At 41.6% G+C, this 18699-nt stretch overlaps 1 protein-coding gene across 2 annotated transcripts in view; it reads right to left on the bottom strand.

The window, feature by feature from the left end:
• TAF6 (TATA-box binding protein associated factor 6) overlaps window positions 1–18699 on the bottom strand; it is a 1437250-nt gene that overhangs the window by 1087584 nt on the left and 330967 nt on the right. For both annotated transcript variants that reach the window (XM_044077259.1, XM_044077258.1), the window contains 2 exons: window positions 7032–7118; window positions 5013–5166 (listed from right to left, as the gene is read on the bottom strand). In XM_044077259.1, the coding sequence (XP_043933194.1) occupies window positions 5013–5166; window positions 7032–7118 (241 nt within the window). The remainder of the gene's footprint in view (window positions 1–5012; window positions 5167–7031; window positions 7119–18699) is intronic.

The raw sequence follows: 18699 nt of genomic DNA, 5'->3' as shown, positions 1-18699 counted from the left end.
GGGGTGAATATTCCTGATCAGACGAGGAATCAGAAGAAATAGAAACCTGATCTGAAGATTCATAGTCTGTCTCTTGCCTAGGCCTCTTATCATGAGGGGGATGGGAACCCCTGATCAAGGTAATCAAGTCTTTGGCCATTTTGAGCATCTGTTTTTTGGGCATGTAGGCTTGCCCATGTGGCCAGAGTTTGTTTCTTTGCCTTTGAAGGTGCTTTAGTCTTTGCCTTTGCAGCTGAAGTCGGTTTAATATATAGTTGTTTAGGTCTGAATACACCCTCAAAAGCCGGTGCCTGCTCAGCGGCTCCGGACCCATCTGAGGGAATAGTGACCGATGCTCCAATACCTTGAGTTTCCAGCGGCATAGCCAACTCCACGTGGGAGTCGGTAGCGGCCTGTGACTTTAAAGTAGTGGGTGTCAGGGGCTGCGAAAGCGCCTCACTGAGAACCGGCGAATGGCTTAGGAGAAACTTTGTCGGCGGTTTTGGGCCTCGGCAGTCTATCCTTTTCTTTTTCTTTGCGTTTTTTTGTGAACTCCGGTAGTCGTATGGCTATCCGACGAAATTTTATAATTAAATCTGCACCCAAAATAGTTTAATGCAAAGTCATACAGACACTTAATAGTGCGTTGGTTAAATCTAGCACAAAACAGACAACTTGAAACGTCGTGGTCACGGCCTAGGCAAGGAATACAGTAAGAATGAAAGTCCTTATGAAGTATTTGTTTTCCACAAGAAATACAATTATTAACTTTTTCTGACATCTGTCTGGAACAAGAAAAAAGTATCCCCAACGAGGTACTTAGCTTTAATGAAGACTTCGGATCTGAAACTCGAACACGAAAATCTCAGGGGTCGGCCGACTGGCACTTGTGAACTGCTTCTGCTTTGGGCACCATGCGGCAAGAAAGACTGAAGAAAATGGCGTCAGCTGCATCTTTTATACCCCTGACGACCTGACATCAGGGAAGAGGTGACAGCAACCAATGCAGGACCCAAGACTTTGGAATTCAGGCCGAATGAGGGCAACCTGCCAGCAGGATTATCCAAATGTAATGACTGCAACAGTGAAAAACGAAGAACATCTGCACTTTACTGTGTGTGTGTGCAACTGTCATCCTCCCATTGTATACGTCCCTCACTGTTGGCAGTGGTGAGGATTAAAGCTTCTTGATTACTGGGCCAGTGCAGGGGCATCACACATGGGTCTGGAAGGTCTATTAAATTCTCTAAGCATATATTGACTACTTTTGAGAACTTCACTTGTCTTGGCCAGAGATAGGCTAAGAGAATAAACTTAGCGTTTTCCTTTCTTGACCAGACCAGTACGTCTGAAGTAAGGACAGACAGAATAAAAACAGCAAACTCTGAATCCATGAGACAAAGAAGGCACTAGTCACTCAGGTTTTTAGGGAAGGAGTTCAAGAACAGAATAACTTCACTTTGTGAATATTTCAAGATGACAGTGGATCCTCATCTAAGAGTAGCCCACTTCCCTGCTAGCTCATGGAAGACCTTTGTTTACAATTTCCCCTTTAAGCCAGTCTACTTCACAAACTACAACATTTTAGCTTCTCTTCTCTTCTAGCTTCTTGGAAGAAGGTGCAAGAGAGGCTCTCTCTCTCTAAACCCTCACTTAAAATCTGTCCACTCACATTTTTATATAAAGGTTATATTCTTGTCCATGCAAATCTCCTAACCACTGTTCCAGTAGCAGCAGCTGTCCATGGAGCAGGTATCCACTGCAACAGTCGCACCAAATTGAATCCCTCCCCATTTTAACTGCAGTCTAAGAAAGTTTAATACAGTTTTCCTTAAAGAATCCTTAGGAATGTGATCAGCTGTGCCCTCAGCTTTAAGATTTCCCAAGACATTGTACCAAATTCATCATCATCTTCTTCTTCCGGCTGTTCCCGTTAGGGGTCGCCACAGCGGATCATCTGTTTCCATTTCTTCCTGTTCTCTGCATCTTGCTCTTAAACACCAACCGCCTTCATATCCTCTCTCACCACATCCATAAACCTTATCTTAGGCCTTCCTCTTTTCCTCTTACCTGGCAGCTCCATCCTTAGCATCCTTTTCCCAATATACCCAGCATCCCTCCTCAGCACGTCCAAACCAACGCAATCTGGCCTCTCTTGCTTTGTCTCCAAACTGTCCAACCTGAGCTGACCCTCTAATATACTGATTCCTAATCCTGTCCATCCTAGTCACACCCAGTGCAAATCTTAACATCTTTAACTCTGCCACATCCAGCTCTGACTCCTGCCTTTTCGTCAATGCTACCGTCTCCAACCCATACAACATAGCTGATCTCACTACCCTCTTGTAGACCTTCCCTTTCACTCTTACTGGTACCAGTCTGTCACAAATCACTCATGACACTCTTCTCCACCCATTCCACCCTGCCTGTACTCTCTTCTTCACCTCTCTTCCACACTCACCATTACTCTGAACTGTTGATCCCAAGTACTTAAACTCATTCACCTTTACCAACTCTACTCCCTGCATCCTCACCATTCCTCTACCCTCCCTCTCATTTACACACATATATTCTGTTTTAGCCCTGCTGACCTTTATTCCTCTCCTCTCTAAAGCATATCTCCACCTCTCCAGGGTCTCCTCAACCTGGTCCCTACTTTCACTACATATCACAATGTCATCTGCAAACATCATAGTCCATGGGGCCGCCTGTCTAATGTCATCTGTCAACCTGTCCATCACCACTGCAAATAAGAAAGGGCTCAGAGCTGATCCTTGATGTAACCCCACCTCCACCTTAAACGGATCTGTCACTCCCACAGCAGTCCTCACCAATGTCACATTACCCTTGTACATATCCTGTACAACTATTACATACTTTTCTGCCATTTCCGACTTCCTCATACAATACCACAACTCCTCTCTAGGCACCCTGTCATACGCTATCTCTAAGTCCACAAAGACAAATGCAACTCCTTCTGACCTTCTCTGTATTTCTCCAACAACACTCTCAGAGCAAATATTGCATCTGCAGTGCTCTTTCCTGGCATGAAACCATACTGCTGATCACTAATCATCACCTCCCTTCTTAACCTAGCTTCCACTACTCTTTACCATAACTTCAAGCTGTAACTGATCAATTTTATCCCTCTGTAGTTGCTGCAGCTCTGCATATCACCCTTATTCTTAAAGATAGGTACCAAAACACTTTTTCTCCACTCCTCAGGCATCCTCTGACTTTCCAATATTTCATTAAACAATTGAACCAAATGGATTTCAAAATTAACTGCATAGGAGGTAGCAGAAATGTAGAAGTGTGAAGTGTCAACACAAAATATATCCAGTACTCTACTCTCCCCCATCATATTGGATACCCTGAAGGTTTCAAAAAAAAAAAGAGGGGGGGGGGCAATCTAGTCCACTGAGCTTACCTGGTCAACAAACCAGTTAAATAAAAATATACAAATAAAAATGAATATCTTGACATACCAAAGTCCCTGCTGTCGGCCTTGGAGTCTCTGTTGTTTGCCCTCCTTCACTGTCTTCACTAATTTTTTCTGCATCCTGTAAAAGGAACAGTGTGGATGGGTACTGTAAAATGATGCCAGCAGCCAAAAGGTCCAGGCTTTTGTTTTTAGTCTACTTTAGCAGAGTTCTCAATGACATGCTTAACCAGCAGCCCGTAAAAGAGGCAACCAATAAAAGACACTCTTGGCAAAAAGGAGTCACACAAAGGCAGGCAAGCCTACCTGCACCGATAGTGCCTGCTGCTCTGTTTACCACATCTGCACAGTCCAAGGTGACTGTGGTTATCAGTGCGGTTTATGGGATAAGGTGGCTGCTTGAGCCTTTAGAAAGTCCCACACTGTCCCTCAAGTAGCTGGTCTATCAACTCATAAATCTTATCTAATACTTCAATGGAAAAAGGCCATATGCATTAGACAGTTCCATGTCCTCTAGGCTGGGGGAAAGGGTGGAAAAAGTCGGAAGGAGTGACTGCTGTATCCCGAGAATGAGGATTCCTCTTAAATGCAGACATTGTGACTTCCTGTTTTCTCTAGGTGTGTTTGCCAACATAAACTACCAGGGGAGCAAACATCTTCTCAGCCTTCCTCATTTTCCAACACTGTGCAATCTCAGAATTCATACATGTATCTATACACACACACACACATAATATATACACACACATGCATACGGTGTGTGTGTGTGTGTGTGTGTGTGTGTGTGTGTGTGTGTGTGTGTGTGTGTGTGGAGTGCAGCCCCCCCCCCCATCAACTTAGAGGAGGAGGCACGGGGGAGAATGCTCCATGCAAAAGTAAGACATCTAACTATACTCTGTTTAAAAAATAAATTGCCAGTGCAAAGGACTAACGCTGCTTGCTACGCCTAGGGTCCTTCCACCTTCATTTGCCTACTATGATGTTCACTTAACCAGAACATCCCCTGGGTTACTCCTGAGGGGAAGCAATAGTGTAAAGTGGGCATATCCAGTCAACAATTAGATTAAATAAAATTTAAAAAATTATTAAATTATGTTGAGATACTGACATTGCAAGCTTTCAGAATGTTGTTCTCAGGATGCTGTGCTTTAGCACTACAAGATTCATGACTTTAAAGGCAGTGCTCTTTAAATCTCCTCCTCCCCTAAATGTCCCTCACTTCTTTCAATGGCAAATGCAGTACTTCCTCCTGTTTACAGACTTACAGCTACATTTTTCTTTAATAACTATGACAAAATTTACTTTTGATGCCTTATGTGGTAGCTCTTCAACTAGTAGTGCAATCCATTCAGAAAGATGGGATTCTGTATCTGGCACCTACTAATGTGACCTGTTCTGAGCTCCTCCAAACGCATCAGCTAAGTCCTTACAATGGCTCTCATTCCCCCTATTCCAAATGAACGCATTCAGACTTTCTTCAAACATGTAAAAAGGATGTCACTTGTGCCTTAAAACAAAGTCCTACAACATTTACTTATTTTTGCCATATCATTTGAAAGTATTTTTAAATTATCTGCTAAAAATGGTGTACCTTTAAGGCACACATCAAGTGGGACTCGTGGCAGAGGGGTGTTGATGATGTCACTTAAGTCGATCTCCTTCTCCTCATAAAAATACAGCTCTCTTCCACCCCCACTGGCATAGCGAAATGGGATGAATTCCTGAGTATGGAAACCATAGATTGGCTACAAATAAAAAGAGACATAATTTAACTTGTTTTCTACTTCTGATATAAAATGTTTACTAAAATTATAATGTCAGTGAAATCCTGAGTAAGATATTTTTGCTATAAAATGTAAGGTTAAATGTAGATTTCCAAACAGAATTTATTTTACTGACAGAAAAACCTGACTAATATCTTTATATGAAGTATACTGCTGAAAAAGGTAAATAAAGCCCTATTCTACACTGATATCAGTCTACAAATAATCATATCTTAGTTAATCCTACATCATGCATTTTCCGCAAAACAAATGAAAATGTCAACTGCTTAACTGCACATCAGATTTAAATATAAATATTGGTAGACTTTCAATCTCTGGTTTCGCCAGGATACTGAAAAAAAATGCATGCAAACTACTATATAAAGGGGGTCTCAAGATTTTATGCACATTCAAGGAGGATCAAACAGTCAACAGTTTTAAGATTTAACACATTCCAAGACACGTACTGAAATTTTAAGTACAGATTACTTCTCACAATTTTCAACTCAAACAAGCAATCACACATTATACAAGAGAAGTCATCCTCTAAAGTTGGATACAAAGCAAATTCCTGAATATGGAAAAGGTTCACTCGTGTTCCTATGGGATCCTAGTAACAGCAATTCCATGAAACTGCTTCCAATGGATGAGTCTGGAGGATATAGGTAAAGGGGTCTGGAGGGCAATGAACAGTCACAAGTATGGAGCTTTAAAGAGAGGTGAATAGCCTAAACATACATCGAGCACTTAAATGGTCAAATGAGATCACACAGTGTACAACCAGATCATCACTGATTTGGCTCTGCAGGCCACCCACTCTGCAGTGGTCTACACCATTAAGACTACACAACAGCACCATAAAAGAAGAAAGCAGGACTTCAGCTATCAACCATTCACATGTAATTTACAGTCTTCATCTTATCCAAAATCCCACAAGGAGTCATTTTACAATTTCAGTAAACCCCATCCTGCATGTGCTCAGCTCTCCAATGTGGATAAAACAGATCAAACTAATAAATATCCATGTTATATGACAAGGAATGGATATATTTTAGCAAAAGCCAAAAAAAATCCACAGTACATGTTTGGACGTACTCAGCTGGCAACTACATCACAACACAGCAAAATTCAGAGAGATAATAAAAATCTGGCAATGTTTCAAAAATTATATGCTCACTTAAAACTGAAGAGGACATCCAACTCCAGTGGGGTAGAGGGATAAAGCTCCTAGAATGGTTGAGATGACAAGTTCATTCAGCAGCTAGGGCATCTGATGAAGCTGGCAGGAGAGGATGGGAATGAATAATCATTGCAGGCTCATCATGGAGAGAGAGAGAGAAAAGTTCTGCTTTACCCCTCTGGTGGCTCCTTGTGGGAGCACTAGGCATTGCACCTGTGCAGTATGAGCCTGCAGTGTCATCATACATATGCAAGTGGCTGATAATGTGCAGAAAAACATCCTTGTTCATGCTAGCAGGACACAGCAAAGCTCAGAGAAGTGCCATGAAGGAGGAAACTGCTCCAGTGGTGGAGGAATAGGACACTCTGCTGGACTAGCAAGCTCCCTACCAGCGGCCTCTTATCAATGAGGGGTATATCTGTCAATCAGGTTACCTGGGCAGAAACAAACAGGCCCATATGACTCTTGCCTAGCCTGTGGATGTCAGGTTCTCACCATACTAAGAAAATGGGCCAACTAGGTACAAGTAGAAAAGCCATCAGGCTAGTGCTGTGCAGTGGGAAATGGTAGAGGAGACACATTATCTGCAAGATGTACTTCAATAAAGCAGTTAAAGGGAATGGCACAGCTAAAAACAAAAAAAAAAGTTCATAAAAACAATACTCACCTCAACATTCTTAAGTTTCAAAGCAAAATCAATGTCACTGGTTGTCAGTTTCTTCCGCTTTCCATGATGCATGAATTTCAAAGCATCCTGGACAAAAAATAAATCACAAGACAATCAAAACAAAGGGGGAAAAAGGACTGCAAATGAAAGAATATGCACATTTTCCAAACAGAAGAGATATGATACAAAGCTAGCAGCTGATGACACTTTTAAAGTTGCCACTGGAAATGAGAACACTACAACAAGAACTAGCCTACATGTAGTTCAACATAAAAGGCTGAAAGGGGAAGGTCAGCATAGAATAGTCAGCTATTAATGATGCAAACATTACCAGAGTCATTTTTAAGAGAATGTACGTAGAAAAGTATAGCTGCAAACGCAACTTACCATAATTGTGGATGTTAGTGTGTAGTCACTACTGAAGTCATAACTTCAAAGACAAGGAGCTCTGTCATGAGCTGAATGCAATGTTCAGCCTGACTTTAAAGAGCTGAGACAACTTCTGCATGGCCTGGTTGATATCACCTTACCTCAGACATCTCCACGTACCTGGTCTACAGGCAGCATCCTCCTTGCAACATCTTTAGTTCATTCCTCCCCCCAAGCAGGGTAGTGCCATGAATGTGTCAAGATCTGAAGGGACAAATCATGCCTTTCAAAGATGGCCTAGGTATTAACCCCTTTCAGGACGACCACAGTAGTGGCAATGTCCTGAGCAGAATAGGGTCTGACCTTCTATAATGTTTTGCCAAATTTTATAGCAAAATGCTAATGCACTTTGCAAGCCAGTGAGATCCTTGTTTGGTTTCCAAACCAAAATCCAATAGTTGAATCAATTATCTAAAAAGTTTAGCTCTAAGTAATATAAATGCTTTCTCCTTTAATGTGAGGTTTGGGGAAGAACATGAAGTTGTATACTTTCGTTCACAGCTACATCTAGAATGACTTTTGGAAAAAAAATCAAGCCTATTGGTACAGAACTGCAGGAAAGGCCCTGCTTGCATGAGAGTCTGTAGGTCAGAGACCCTCCAAGCAGAGGTGATAGCTATCTGGAATGTTGTTTTTCAAGGAACTTATTTCAAAGAGTGCAGAAGCTGCTAGTTCAACAGGTGACAATGTCAGTTTTTACAAACATAAAAATGATTTCCTATACTGGAGCCACTCCGTCTAGAGGGCTTCAAGGGAATGAAACCCTTTCAAGAATTGCCTCACCAGAGGTAATAGACACCAGAGTGTGTGTGTGTGCGTGTGTGTGTGTGTCTCTGTATGGTTTGGGGGGGGGGGGGGTCAATAGGATGTCATGCTGAAAGAGCCAATAGACATACTCCCACTGTGCTATACAATAAACCTGAGGAGAACTCAAGACAGGCACATAAACTTGCTGTGGATATTAGTTTCTCGTCTGGTGCTAGAATCTTCTCCATTTAGTTTGGCATGGCTTTCCTTGAACTTGGCCTTCTAACTTCCTTTATAATCCTTTAATTGTGCTCATGGAAAATGTTGGCAAAGGGTAGCAGAAAGTAGACAGCTTGGGGTGTTTTAGGAATCCTACGTACTGTGTCAGGAAATTCACATGTTTAAGCAGCAATAAGGTTTGCCAGCTCCCTACTGAAATGTTGGCACTCGTAACATTGGGTGTAGACATGCTGAAAAAAGAAAAGGACTAAAAATCCCAGAGAACAGCAAATATCGAAAACTACTCTTTCTACTTCAAACCTATTTTTTGCAAGAGGTAAGCCCCCAATGCACCCTACTGATAGAAAGGCAAGCCCCACACACACACACTGAATCTATACACACCAATTCCGAGATCTCCGTATCTTGGAGCAAGGGGAATAGTCGAAGAAATGACCATCTCGGACTTAATTTATGTATGGCCATTCAGTCTCTGTATTTCAGGACTTGGTCTAGCATGTCCTGTCATTTCAAATGGTGACCTTTCCCCCCCTTACCATCTTTATCAGCTGACAGAACTGGTGCTGCAAGGGCCATAATGCAGCAATCAGGAATATTTCTGGTTTCTCGTACTTTCATTTTTTAACTACCTTTGGGAGGAAGGGTATGGGAGAGAAAGCATAAGAATTTAAGAAAGAGTTAAGTGCTCTCACTCTCTCTCATACAATTTCTCATTCACAAGACTTTCCCACTGTCCATCCTTTGGTATTTTAAACCAATTTCCATTCTCTGACCCATCGCCAAAACATTTTTTTAAAATAAAGTATAACCAGGTGTTTGGGTACATCAGCAAATATAGTCTGCTATCACATTCTCAGCATGGCTTTAGAAGTGGGCTCAACATCCTTAAAGCTATCTATACAGCAGTAGATGAAACCTCCTCCTACATGGAAAAGGCTGGCTGACAGGAACAGTATTCAATGACCTGTGCAGAGCCTTTGAAATTATGAACCATGATTACCTAGAAATCATGGGATTCAGCACTAGCACTATTAATAGATTCCAAAAGTATCTCACAAAAAGAACCTTTTTAGTGCAGTTAGGCAACTTAAACACAGGCACATTTTTGCAGGGGACCCTGGAGGTTCAGCATTTGATCAGTTTTACTCTAATTGCATATCAGTGGTATAACCATAAACCCATTACCCAACAACATGCTATAAACAGATAACAAAATACTGCACAAAAGTGTTTCCTCCTGACTGACAGTACAAAAAGTACTACAAAAAGGACCTCACTGTATTTGCTACCCAATAAACAATTCTCATTCAGTCTCAAACATCTGCAATGTTCTTTGGAATGCAACAAAACTAACCAGATATAACACTAACAAAAAACATCTAGTAATAAAACCATAACTCCAATAAACAAGTACAAATACATCAGAATCATGCAAGATCCACCCTTATCATTCAAGCACCACAGACACAACAACCATCTGAAATGTTTCAGCACAACTTAAACCCTTTACTTCATCTCTAGCAACCTCATCATAAAAGCCAGAAGGGTTATTACAATGAATGTGCTTATACCAAAAACTTGAAAATGGTCTGCCCATCATCTCCCTTTACTCAGCCAACAATTCCAAATGTACATAAACACTTTAAATGACACATGCAGATTTACCAGCCACCCTCTGCACACCAAAAACCACTGCATCAGCCAACAAAAGGCCAACTGGCTAACAGTATGCTGAATCCATCCTGCATCTTTCTTTCTTTCTTCACATGTTGTTGTTTAGTCTTTTCCCGGTTAGGGGTCGCCACAGCGGAACTCCGGTCCGCTAAGGATTAAAATATTAAAACACAGCTTCTGTCCTTCCCCTGGAAGCAACCTGCAGTTAAACACTACCACAGTCCTTAAGAAGACAAGTAAAACAGTACACACACGTACACATATACTATAGACTTGCCCTCTTTTGGGCTTGCCTCTGGAAAAATGAGCTTCAATAAAATCATTCCAGCTAACAGAAACCATCGGCTTTCTGAATTCTTGACAAATCACTGAATTAATGAAGAAACTTGGAATACCTTATAAAAAACAACAAATGCACCTGCTTTACAAACAAAGGTTAAACACCTTAAGCATCACTCTAATCTATTCACTCTACACTTAGACTTCTTTTCAATTTCTGCAAAAATCCAGTAAATTACTTCCAGTTGTAACTATGTAGTTAAACAGTGCTACCTCTGCCTTGCAAGGTACTACCTACAATTTTTCCTACATAGACAATACATACATAGACACTTACAGAAACTCTATTACTGCAGCAAAATAGTTTGCATAGATACATGCTGTCTGAACCTCTCTGCAGTTCATATAATGTAACAAAATATAGATTAGGTGCATTTAGATATCATCTAAATATTGGCTGGTTAAGTAGTTGCTTGTTGTCTGCAGTTTACATATTATAAAACTGATGGTGAACCTATGACATGCGTCTCCAAGGTGACACACCAGCATTCACCAACACCAGAGTTAGCAAAGAAACTGCTTTTGCATTTGTTGCTCGTGTGAAGTGCATTGAATTATTTTGTGCCAGGAGCCAGTTCAACAACAGTGATGCAGAGGTAAGGAAGTTATTAACCTCAAAGATTATTTTGGTATACTTTCTCAATAGAGTCTGCAAGGGGCACTGATGACATTGTTTTCTCTTCGTTGTTACACTTCTGCAAAGAGCAAGTAGTCTGCATTTCTAGGAGTTTGCTGTTTTACATTCCTCTCAACTGTCCCTCTTAATCCCTCCTAAAACTGGCAACTTTTTAAACTTAATGACAATAATTAGATTTAGAGACGAAGTTTAATTCAGAAAATGTAAATTATACTTAATATTCAATACTGTTTTACCTATCATCTATCACGTAATTGCTGGCACATTTTAATACATGCTCCATTTTACCTGTTTAACACTATGCAGTGTACCTTAGTAGTAATCAACCTGATCCCATTGTTATATTTTCTGCACTGTACCACACTGAAAGTGACTTTTGCTCAAAATCTGATGCCAGCTGTGCCTATATGCGATACTGTAAACAACTCTGCTTTGCATTTTATTTTGTGCGTTTTACCACATGTAGAACATGTGTGTGCGCTGTAGCTTTAAGAAGCATTTCCAAGGACAGTGCGTGCTAGCTTCAGTGCCATTTTCAGAGTGCAGCCAGAGTGTGAGCATGTACGAGAGAGATAGTCTGTCTATAAGTTTATATAAGTTAAAGTTATTAAGACTCAATCCTAATGTGTTTGTACATAATAAAGTTGCTTGAACAGAACCCACAAATGTTAGTCTGTTTCACCCTGACCAGATGAGCGACATGGTGTAAGAACTGGGATTCCAGAGACTACTTTTCAGAGCTATCAGGTGCGGAGTTAACACAGAAGGTAAACTAAGAAAACGGAGAGCAAAAAAGGCCAGAAACAAGCTAAAGGTAATGAAAACTTGCATAAACGATTATTCTATTAGAAAAAAGATAAAACAGAGCATTACAAAGGCACAGAACAGATTACTAAGCAAACAAATATGACAGAAACGTTTATTAAGCAAATGAAAGGCATAAAAGGTTTATTAAACAAAATGAATGAAATTAAGATATTTGATAAAACTATCAGAAAAGCACATAGGAGGTTCAGAGTTGCCTAGGAATTGCAAAACAAGCATGTTTAGAGTAAAACAAGCACAAGAAAAGAGATCAAATGGGCAAAACGAATATAATAAAGGGCAGAAAGGACACATTAAGCATAAATAAAGCAAGGAGGCTGCATGCTTTTTGGCATAAACTACTACTTCGCATTGATTGAAGCTATTCAGGGCATAAATAAAGTTATCTGAAGTATTGCAGAGGGTGTAAAAGTGCTTACAGTGTATGTTTACTACAGTGTATGTATTCCGAAGAGTTTACTGTGTGCAAACTGCAACTATTTTATGAAGTGCAGTCAAAATACATCCATTTCAAAAGGTTTCTTGTGCTGGGTGTGTCTTTTCACAGATATCCGCCATTACAGACTGTTTCTTGCACTGTAAGAGTTATTTAGCAAAGTACAGCCATTTTGGAAGTGTTTCAGTGTGCTGTGTACTGTTTATTCACAAAGTCCAGTTACTTTGAAATGTTTCTTACTCTGAGCTTCTTCTACCACCCAGTTTATTCACACAATGCAGTTATTTGAAATGTTTCTTACACTGATGAGGTGATTTCTCGAAGTACAGTAATTTCAAGAGTGTTACTGTGCCAAAGAGACTTATTTCACAAAGTATTTTGCAGAGTTCAGTTATTCATAGGCTTGCTGTGCTACTGGGTATAGTCACAAATACTGGCATAAATTTATGGTGGGTGTGTGTGTGTGTGTGTGTGTGTGTGTGTGTGTTTGTGTTTGTTCGTGCATACTTGCAAAAGCCTTTACTGATGTATTAATATGGCAGAGGCATTTCGCAGGCCAGCTCCACTTGTATTTCATCAGAATATTGTAGAGAATTGGAGAATATTTGAGCAAGAGTAGTAAAGTTTCATACAAGCAGCTTATTCTGATAAAGATGCACACACCAGGGCATTCATTTTGCTAAACCTAGTTGGGGTTAGGGGCCATTGTAAGAGAGCGTTCATTTGTGTATGTACCAGCGGTATATAAAGGAGAGGGGGGAAACAGTCATACTGTTGTGCGGGCTGAATCAAGGGAAGACCCACAGTGTTTGAAATGCAAATTAAGAAAAAATATTCAACCCCCAGACAAATGTTACATTAGAGAGGCATTTGTTTTGCACAAGAGATCAAAAGCCAGGAGAAACGTTTGCAGCTTACATTACTGATCTGAGAAACGAAGCTAAAATCTGCATGTTTGCTGATTTAAAAGATGACTTAATAAAGGACAGGCTTATGTGTGGTATTAATAGCACACAAGTATGCTTGCAAGTGACAACAGCATGGTTTCAGCAGGCTCCAGAGCAAATGTAGACAGCATGCAGCTAGCAGAAACAGGGCTAAGCACATGGCAGCTGCAGCCCCTGAAGGTTTGGCAAAGAAAACTCGTAGTTTTCCAGCAAGGTCTAAGACTGGTTTAGTTAAAGGAGAATGCTCAATGCAGTACAAGGGTAAATCAGCAAAACCCAAGTCAAGCCTTATTGTTAACTGTTGCAACTGTGGCGACAAGTACAGTTTTGTACCTACCATAAATGTAGATGTTCGAGTGTATTCACTGCTGCAATCATTACACTTGGGTTATCCTGCCGTCAGACAGTCCTGCAGTCGGCCAGTGTTCCAAAGTCTTGGTCCAGTGTCGGTTGCTGTCGCTTCTTCCCTGACGTCAGTGTGCCAGGGGTATATAAGATGCAGCCGACACCATTTTCTTCAGTTTTTCTTGCCCCAGATGTCAGGTGCCCCCAAATAAGTAGGCAATACATATCGCTAATAAAACATACATAAAAAGTAAAACCAAAACCTTCAATTGCCAGCAAATACACCACATAGGTAGTATAGGGTAGAAAGGTATAGATAAGTCCCAGCTAAGAAAGAGGGGATGGAGGGAGGGTAACCTGGACTGCAGCAGTGAATACACTCGAACATCTACATTTATGGTAGGTACAAAACTGTACTATGTTCATCGTGTTTCACTGCTGCAGTCATTACACTTGGGTTGAATCCCAAAGCTGAGGTAGGGTGGCTGGTTCTATAGAGGATTTGGGGTGGCTATGAGGCCCTGCAGCACTGCAGTGGCAAAGCCAGCTCTGGATTTAGAATAAAGAAACAAGTTATAATGTTTGGTAAAGGTGTGCACTGAACTCCAAGTTGCAGCTTCCAGGATATCTTTGGTAGGTACTCCTCTAAGGTAGGCAGTTGAAGTGGCTGTTGCCCTTGTGGAATGTGGCTTAATGTTGCTAGGTACAGTTTTCCCATGCTGTGTGTAGCAGAAACGGATACAGTGTCCTATCCACTTTGAAATGGTCTGCTTTGCAATAGCCTTTCCCTCTGATCCTGCAGCATATGCTACAAACAATTGCTCAATTTTCCTGAAAGCTTTTGTTTTGTCCAAGTAGAAATGTATCTGTCTGTGTATATCCAATGAATGCAGAAGTCTCTCCCCTTTATTCTGGGGGTTTGGATAAAAAGTTGGCAAGTGGATAGTTTGGTTAAGAGCCACACTGGAGACCACTTTTGGCATAAATGAAGGGTTTGTTCTTAAGGAAACCCTGTCTTGGTGGAAAATGATGAAAGGCTCCACTGCCATTAGTGCCTGTAACTCTGAGACTCTTCATGCTGAGGTTATTGCCAGAAGCAGAGCAGTTTTCCATTACACATATTTTAATTCTGCTGAATTGGCTGGCTCAAAAGGAGGTAAAGTTAGTTTTTCCAAGACAAAATTAAGGTCCCAAGTTGGTGTTGGTGCTCTCCGGGGCGGTCTTATGTTTTTAGCCCCTATGAGGTACTGTTTTAGCAATGGATGAGAGAAAATAGGAGGATCTGTGTTATAATGAGCCGAGATGGCAGAGACGTGGATCTTAATGGATGAAAAGGATAGGCCTTTGTCCAGCATCTCAGTTAAGTATTGTAATATCTGAGGAATATTTGGGACAAGAGGGTCAAAGCTGTGTGCCTGGTTCCAGGCACAGAATCTCTTCCACTTTTCTGAATAGGATTTCCTGCTGCTAGGCCTCCTGGCCTCCAAAATGACATCCATAACAGCTTTAGAAAGAGGTGTTGTCTGCTTGACTAAAGAATCTGCCATGCAGCCAGGTTTAAGGTTTTGAGCTGGCTGTGTAGGATCTGATTGTTTTGTTGAGTCAGAAGATGTGGAATTTGAGGTAAAATCCATGGTGGGCCTTGAGCTAAGTTCTTTAAGACTGGGTACCAGTACTGGCGTGGCCAGTCTTAGGCAATCAGGATAATTTTTGGCTTTTCTTGTCTGGCTTTTAGGAGTACCTTTGAAAGGAGAGGCAGTGGTGGGAAGGCATAAACTTTTAGGCTTTTCCAGCTGAATGAGAGAGCATCCACTTTCCATGCTTGTGTGTGTAAGTCCTTGTGCAGAAATTCTGTAGTTGGCAATTCATTGGGGAGGCAAAAAGATCTAGGTCTGGGCTCCCCCACTTTTGTGTTATCATGTTGAATATTTGTGGATTCAATTTCCACTCATGAGGATCCATAATGTTTCTGCTTAAGTAGTCTGCCAGAGTATTTTTCTTTCCTGGCAGGAATTGTGCTTGCAGATGAACTTGATAGGTTAGAGCTGTGTTCCACAAGGTCATGGCTTGTCTGCAGAGGGGATAAGAATGAGTGACCCCTTGCTTGTTTATGTACCACATAACTGTGGTGTTGTCTGTCTTTAGTAATAGTTGTCCTGGATGCAGAAGGTCCTTGAAAGCTGTTAGGGCATTTTGTACAGCTAGCATCTCTTTTTGATTGATGTGAAGATGCATTTGGTCTGCGGCCCACTTGCCCTGAATACATTTTCCTGCCATGTGTGCTTCCCAGGCGTAATCCGAAGCATCTGTTGTTAGAGTCTGCCTGGCTGTGGGTACAGTGAAAGGCTGTCCCTTGTTGAGGTGACATGCCCACCATCGAAACTCCTGTTGTAGGCAGGGAATAAGTGGTATTACTGCTTCCAAACTGTGACAGTGTTGAGTCCAAACACTTTTTAGGTTACCATTGTAATTTCCTCATATGCAGTCTGGCATATGGTATTAGTAGTATGCAGGATGCCATGAACCCAAAGGCCTGCAGAATTTTTCTTGCAGGGAGTTGGGTTTTTGTTGCCATCAACTGAAAGTACTGAGTCAGTTGTCTTTGCTTCTCTGGTGTGAGATAAGCCATCTGGGCCGTTGTATTTCAGCTGGCACCCAGGAATATCATCTCTTGTGAGGGCACTAGTTTTGACTTCTTTTCGTTTACTGTGTACCCTAGGCAAATTAGCAATCTTTTTACAAACGCCAGATGCTTTAGAAGAATGTCCTTGCTCTCTGCTTGAATAAGGCAGTCGTCCAAGTATGGATATATTTGAATTCCTTTTTGTCTGCAAAATGCAATTACTGTTGCCAGGCATTTTGTGAAGACCCTGGGTGCAGTAGATAAGCCAAAGGGCAGTGAGAATTGGTAATGCATTGAACCAGCTATGAATCTGAGGTATCTTCTGCAAATTTGTCTGATAGGGACATGCAGGTATGCCTCTTTGAGGTCCAAAGTAACAAGCCAAGCCTTCTTGCCCAGCATGGGAAGGAGCTGCTGAAGAGTCAACATTTTGAATTTTGGAACATCCAGGTAAGTATTTAGAGTAGAAAGGTCCAGTATGGGTCTCCAGGCTTTGTCCTTTCTGGGGACCAGGAAAAGTCTTGAGTAAAATCCTTGTCCTTGTTCCTTTTGTGAACTTTTTGAATAGCTCTCATGTCCATGACGGCTGTAATTTGTTTTTGTGCCTCTGCCCATTGATTTGGTGGCAGGTCTGGCATTCCTTTTAGCCTTGGTAGAGTGTGAAAGTGGAACCTGTAACCTTGAGAGACAATATTCAGAACCCATTTGTCTTGGGTGATTATATGCCAATTTTGTGAGAAAAGTGCTAGTTTTCCCCCTAAGGGAGCTTCCAAAAGGTAAGTGCTTGGCATTTGAAGGGGGAAGTCATTGGGACTGTTTCCTATAAGGTTGTGACTTGTCTTCCCCTCCTTTTGGGGTTGAAGCACCCCACTGTCATGGACTGTAAGAGCCTTGGGGTTGAGATCTGCCTCTTGGACATCTGTATCTGCCTCTTTGTGGTCTGTCTGACACTGGAAAGAACCAATTTTTGGAAGGTCAATTTCTGCTAAATCGAGGTGGCTGTACCTGTAAGAACTCCTTCACTGTTTGCATAGATTTTGCCTTGTCCTCCATTTTCTTTAAAACCTCTTCTGCCTTAACACCAAATAAAATATCCTGCTGTAAAGGAGCATCCAATAATTTTGCCTTAACATGATCAGGTAAACCTTGTTCTTTTAACCAAGCATGCCTTCATATCACAGATCCTGTAACTGCTGCTCTACAAGAAGCCTCTAAAGAATCAAAACCACAATGCAGAGTATGTTTTCCCACTTGTTCAGCTGCATGCAATAAATCCTGCATTTCGTTATAGTCAGGATGTTCTGAACTTGTAAGCATTTTCAGTTTTAACAGAGACATTAAATATTGTTGGTATTTAAGCACGTGAAACTGGCAATTTAAAGCCCTCACTGCTAAAGTTGCAGAAGTGTAAACTTTCTTCCCCCATCTGTCTAATGCTCTAGAATCCCTGACAGAGGGAACTGGATTTTTAGCTGTGGAAGCCTTTACCCCTTCCCTTTGGGATCCTGGGAAATAGTTTCTGGGTCAGCAACAGGGTTTTTAAAAAGAAATTTGTGAGAGTCAGGAACTCTGTAGTACCTGTCTGGCTTGACTGGAGCAGGGGGCAAAGAATCAGGATTTAAACTGGATTCAGAGAACACATCATCCACAATATCCAACACTGGCGGAATAGCAAGGGGCCTGTGCTGAGGCAATAAAAGAAAGTCTCTGAGCCTTTTCTTGGATTCTGAGAAATCCTGGCCCTCCCAATGGAAATGCTCCCTCATGGTATGTAAAGTTTCCCTAAAACAGTAATCCTCAGGAGGAGAGGCTAAAGGGATTGATTCTTCAGCATCAGAATCCTCATAGGGGGATAAAGAGTATCCCTGGTCTGAAGAGGAATCAGAAGAAATGGAATCCTGGTCAGAGGAATCATAGTCTGTATCCTGCCTAGGCCTTTTATCTGGAGGGGGATGGGAACCCCTGATCAGAGTAATTAAGTCTTCGGCCATTTTAAGCATCTGTTTTTTAGGCATGGAAGCCTGTCCATGTGAATGCTGTACTTGCTTCTTTGTCTTTAATGGAGTTTTAAACTTGGCTGTAGATTTAATGGTAAGTTGTGAAGGTCTGAAAACACCCCCAGAAGCAGACGCCTGCTCAGCGTCTCTGGGCCCATCTGAGGGGTTAGTTTCTGTAGGCCCAATACCCTGAGTTTCCAGAGGCCTAGGTATCGTCACGTGGGAGTCGGAGGCGGCCTGTGGCTCTGAGGTAGCGGGTGTCAGGGGCTGCGAAAGCACCTCACTGAGAACCGGCAACTGGCCTAGAAGAGGCTTCATCGTCAGTTTTGGGCCTCGGATGCCTGTTTTTATCCTTGTCTTTGCATTTTTTGTGTATTCCGGACTTCGGTTGTTCCAACGGCATGGTATAATTGAACCTTAAGACTTTGG

The sequence above is a fragment of the Protopterus annectens genome, chromosome 7.part0 (assembly GCF_019279795.1).
Source record: "Protopterus annectens isolate FY-2018-M chromosome 7.part0, PAN1.0, whole genome shotgun sequence".
NCBI lineage: Eukaryota > Metazoa > Chordata > Ceratodontiformes > Protopteridae > Protopterus > Protopterus annectens.
This window is presented reverse-complemented; position numbering and strand designations above follow the sequence as displayed.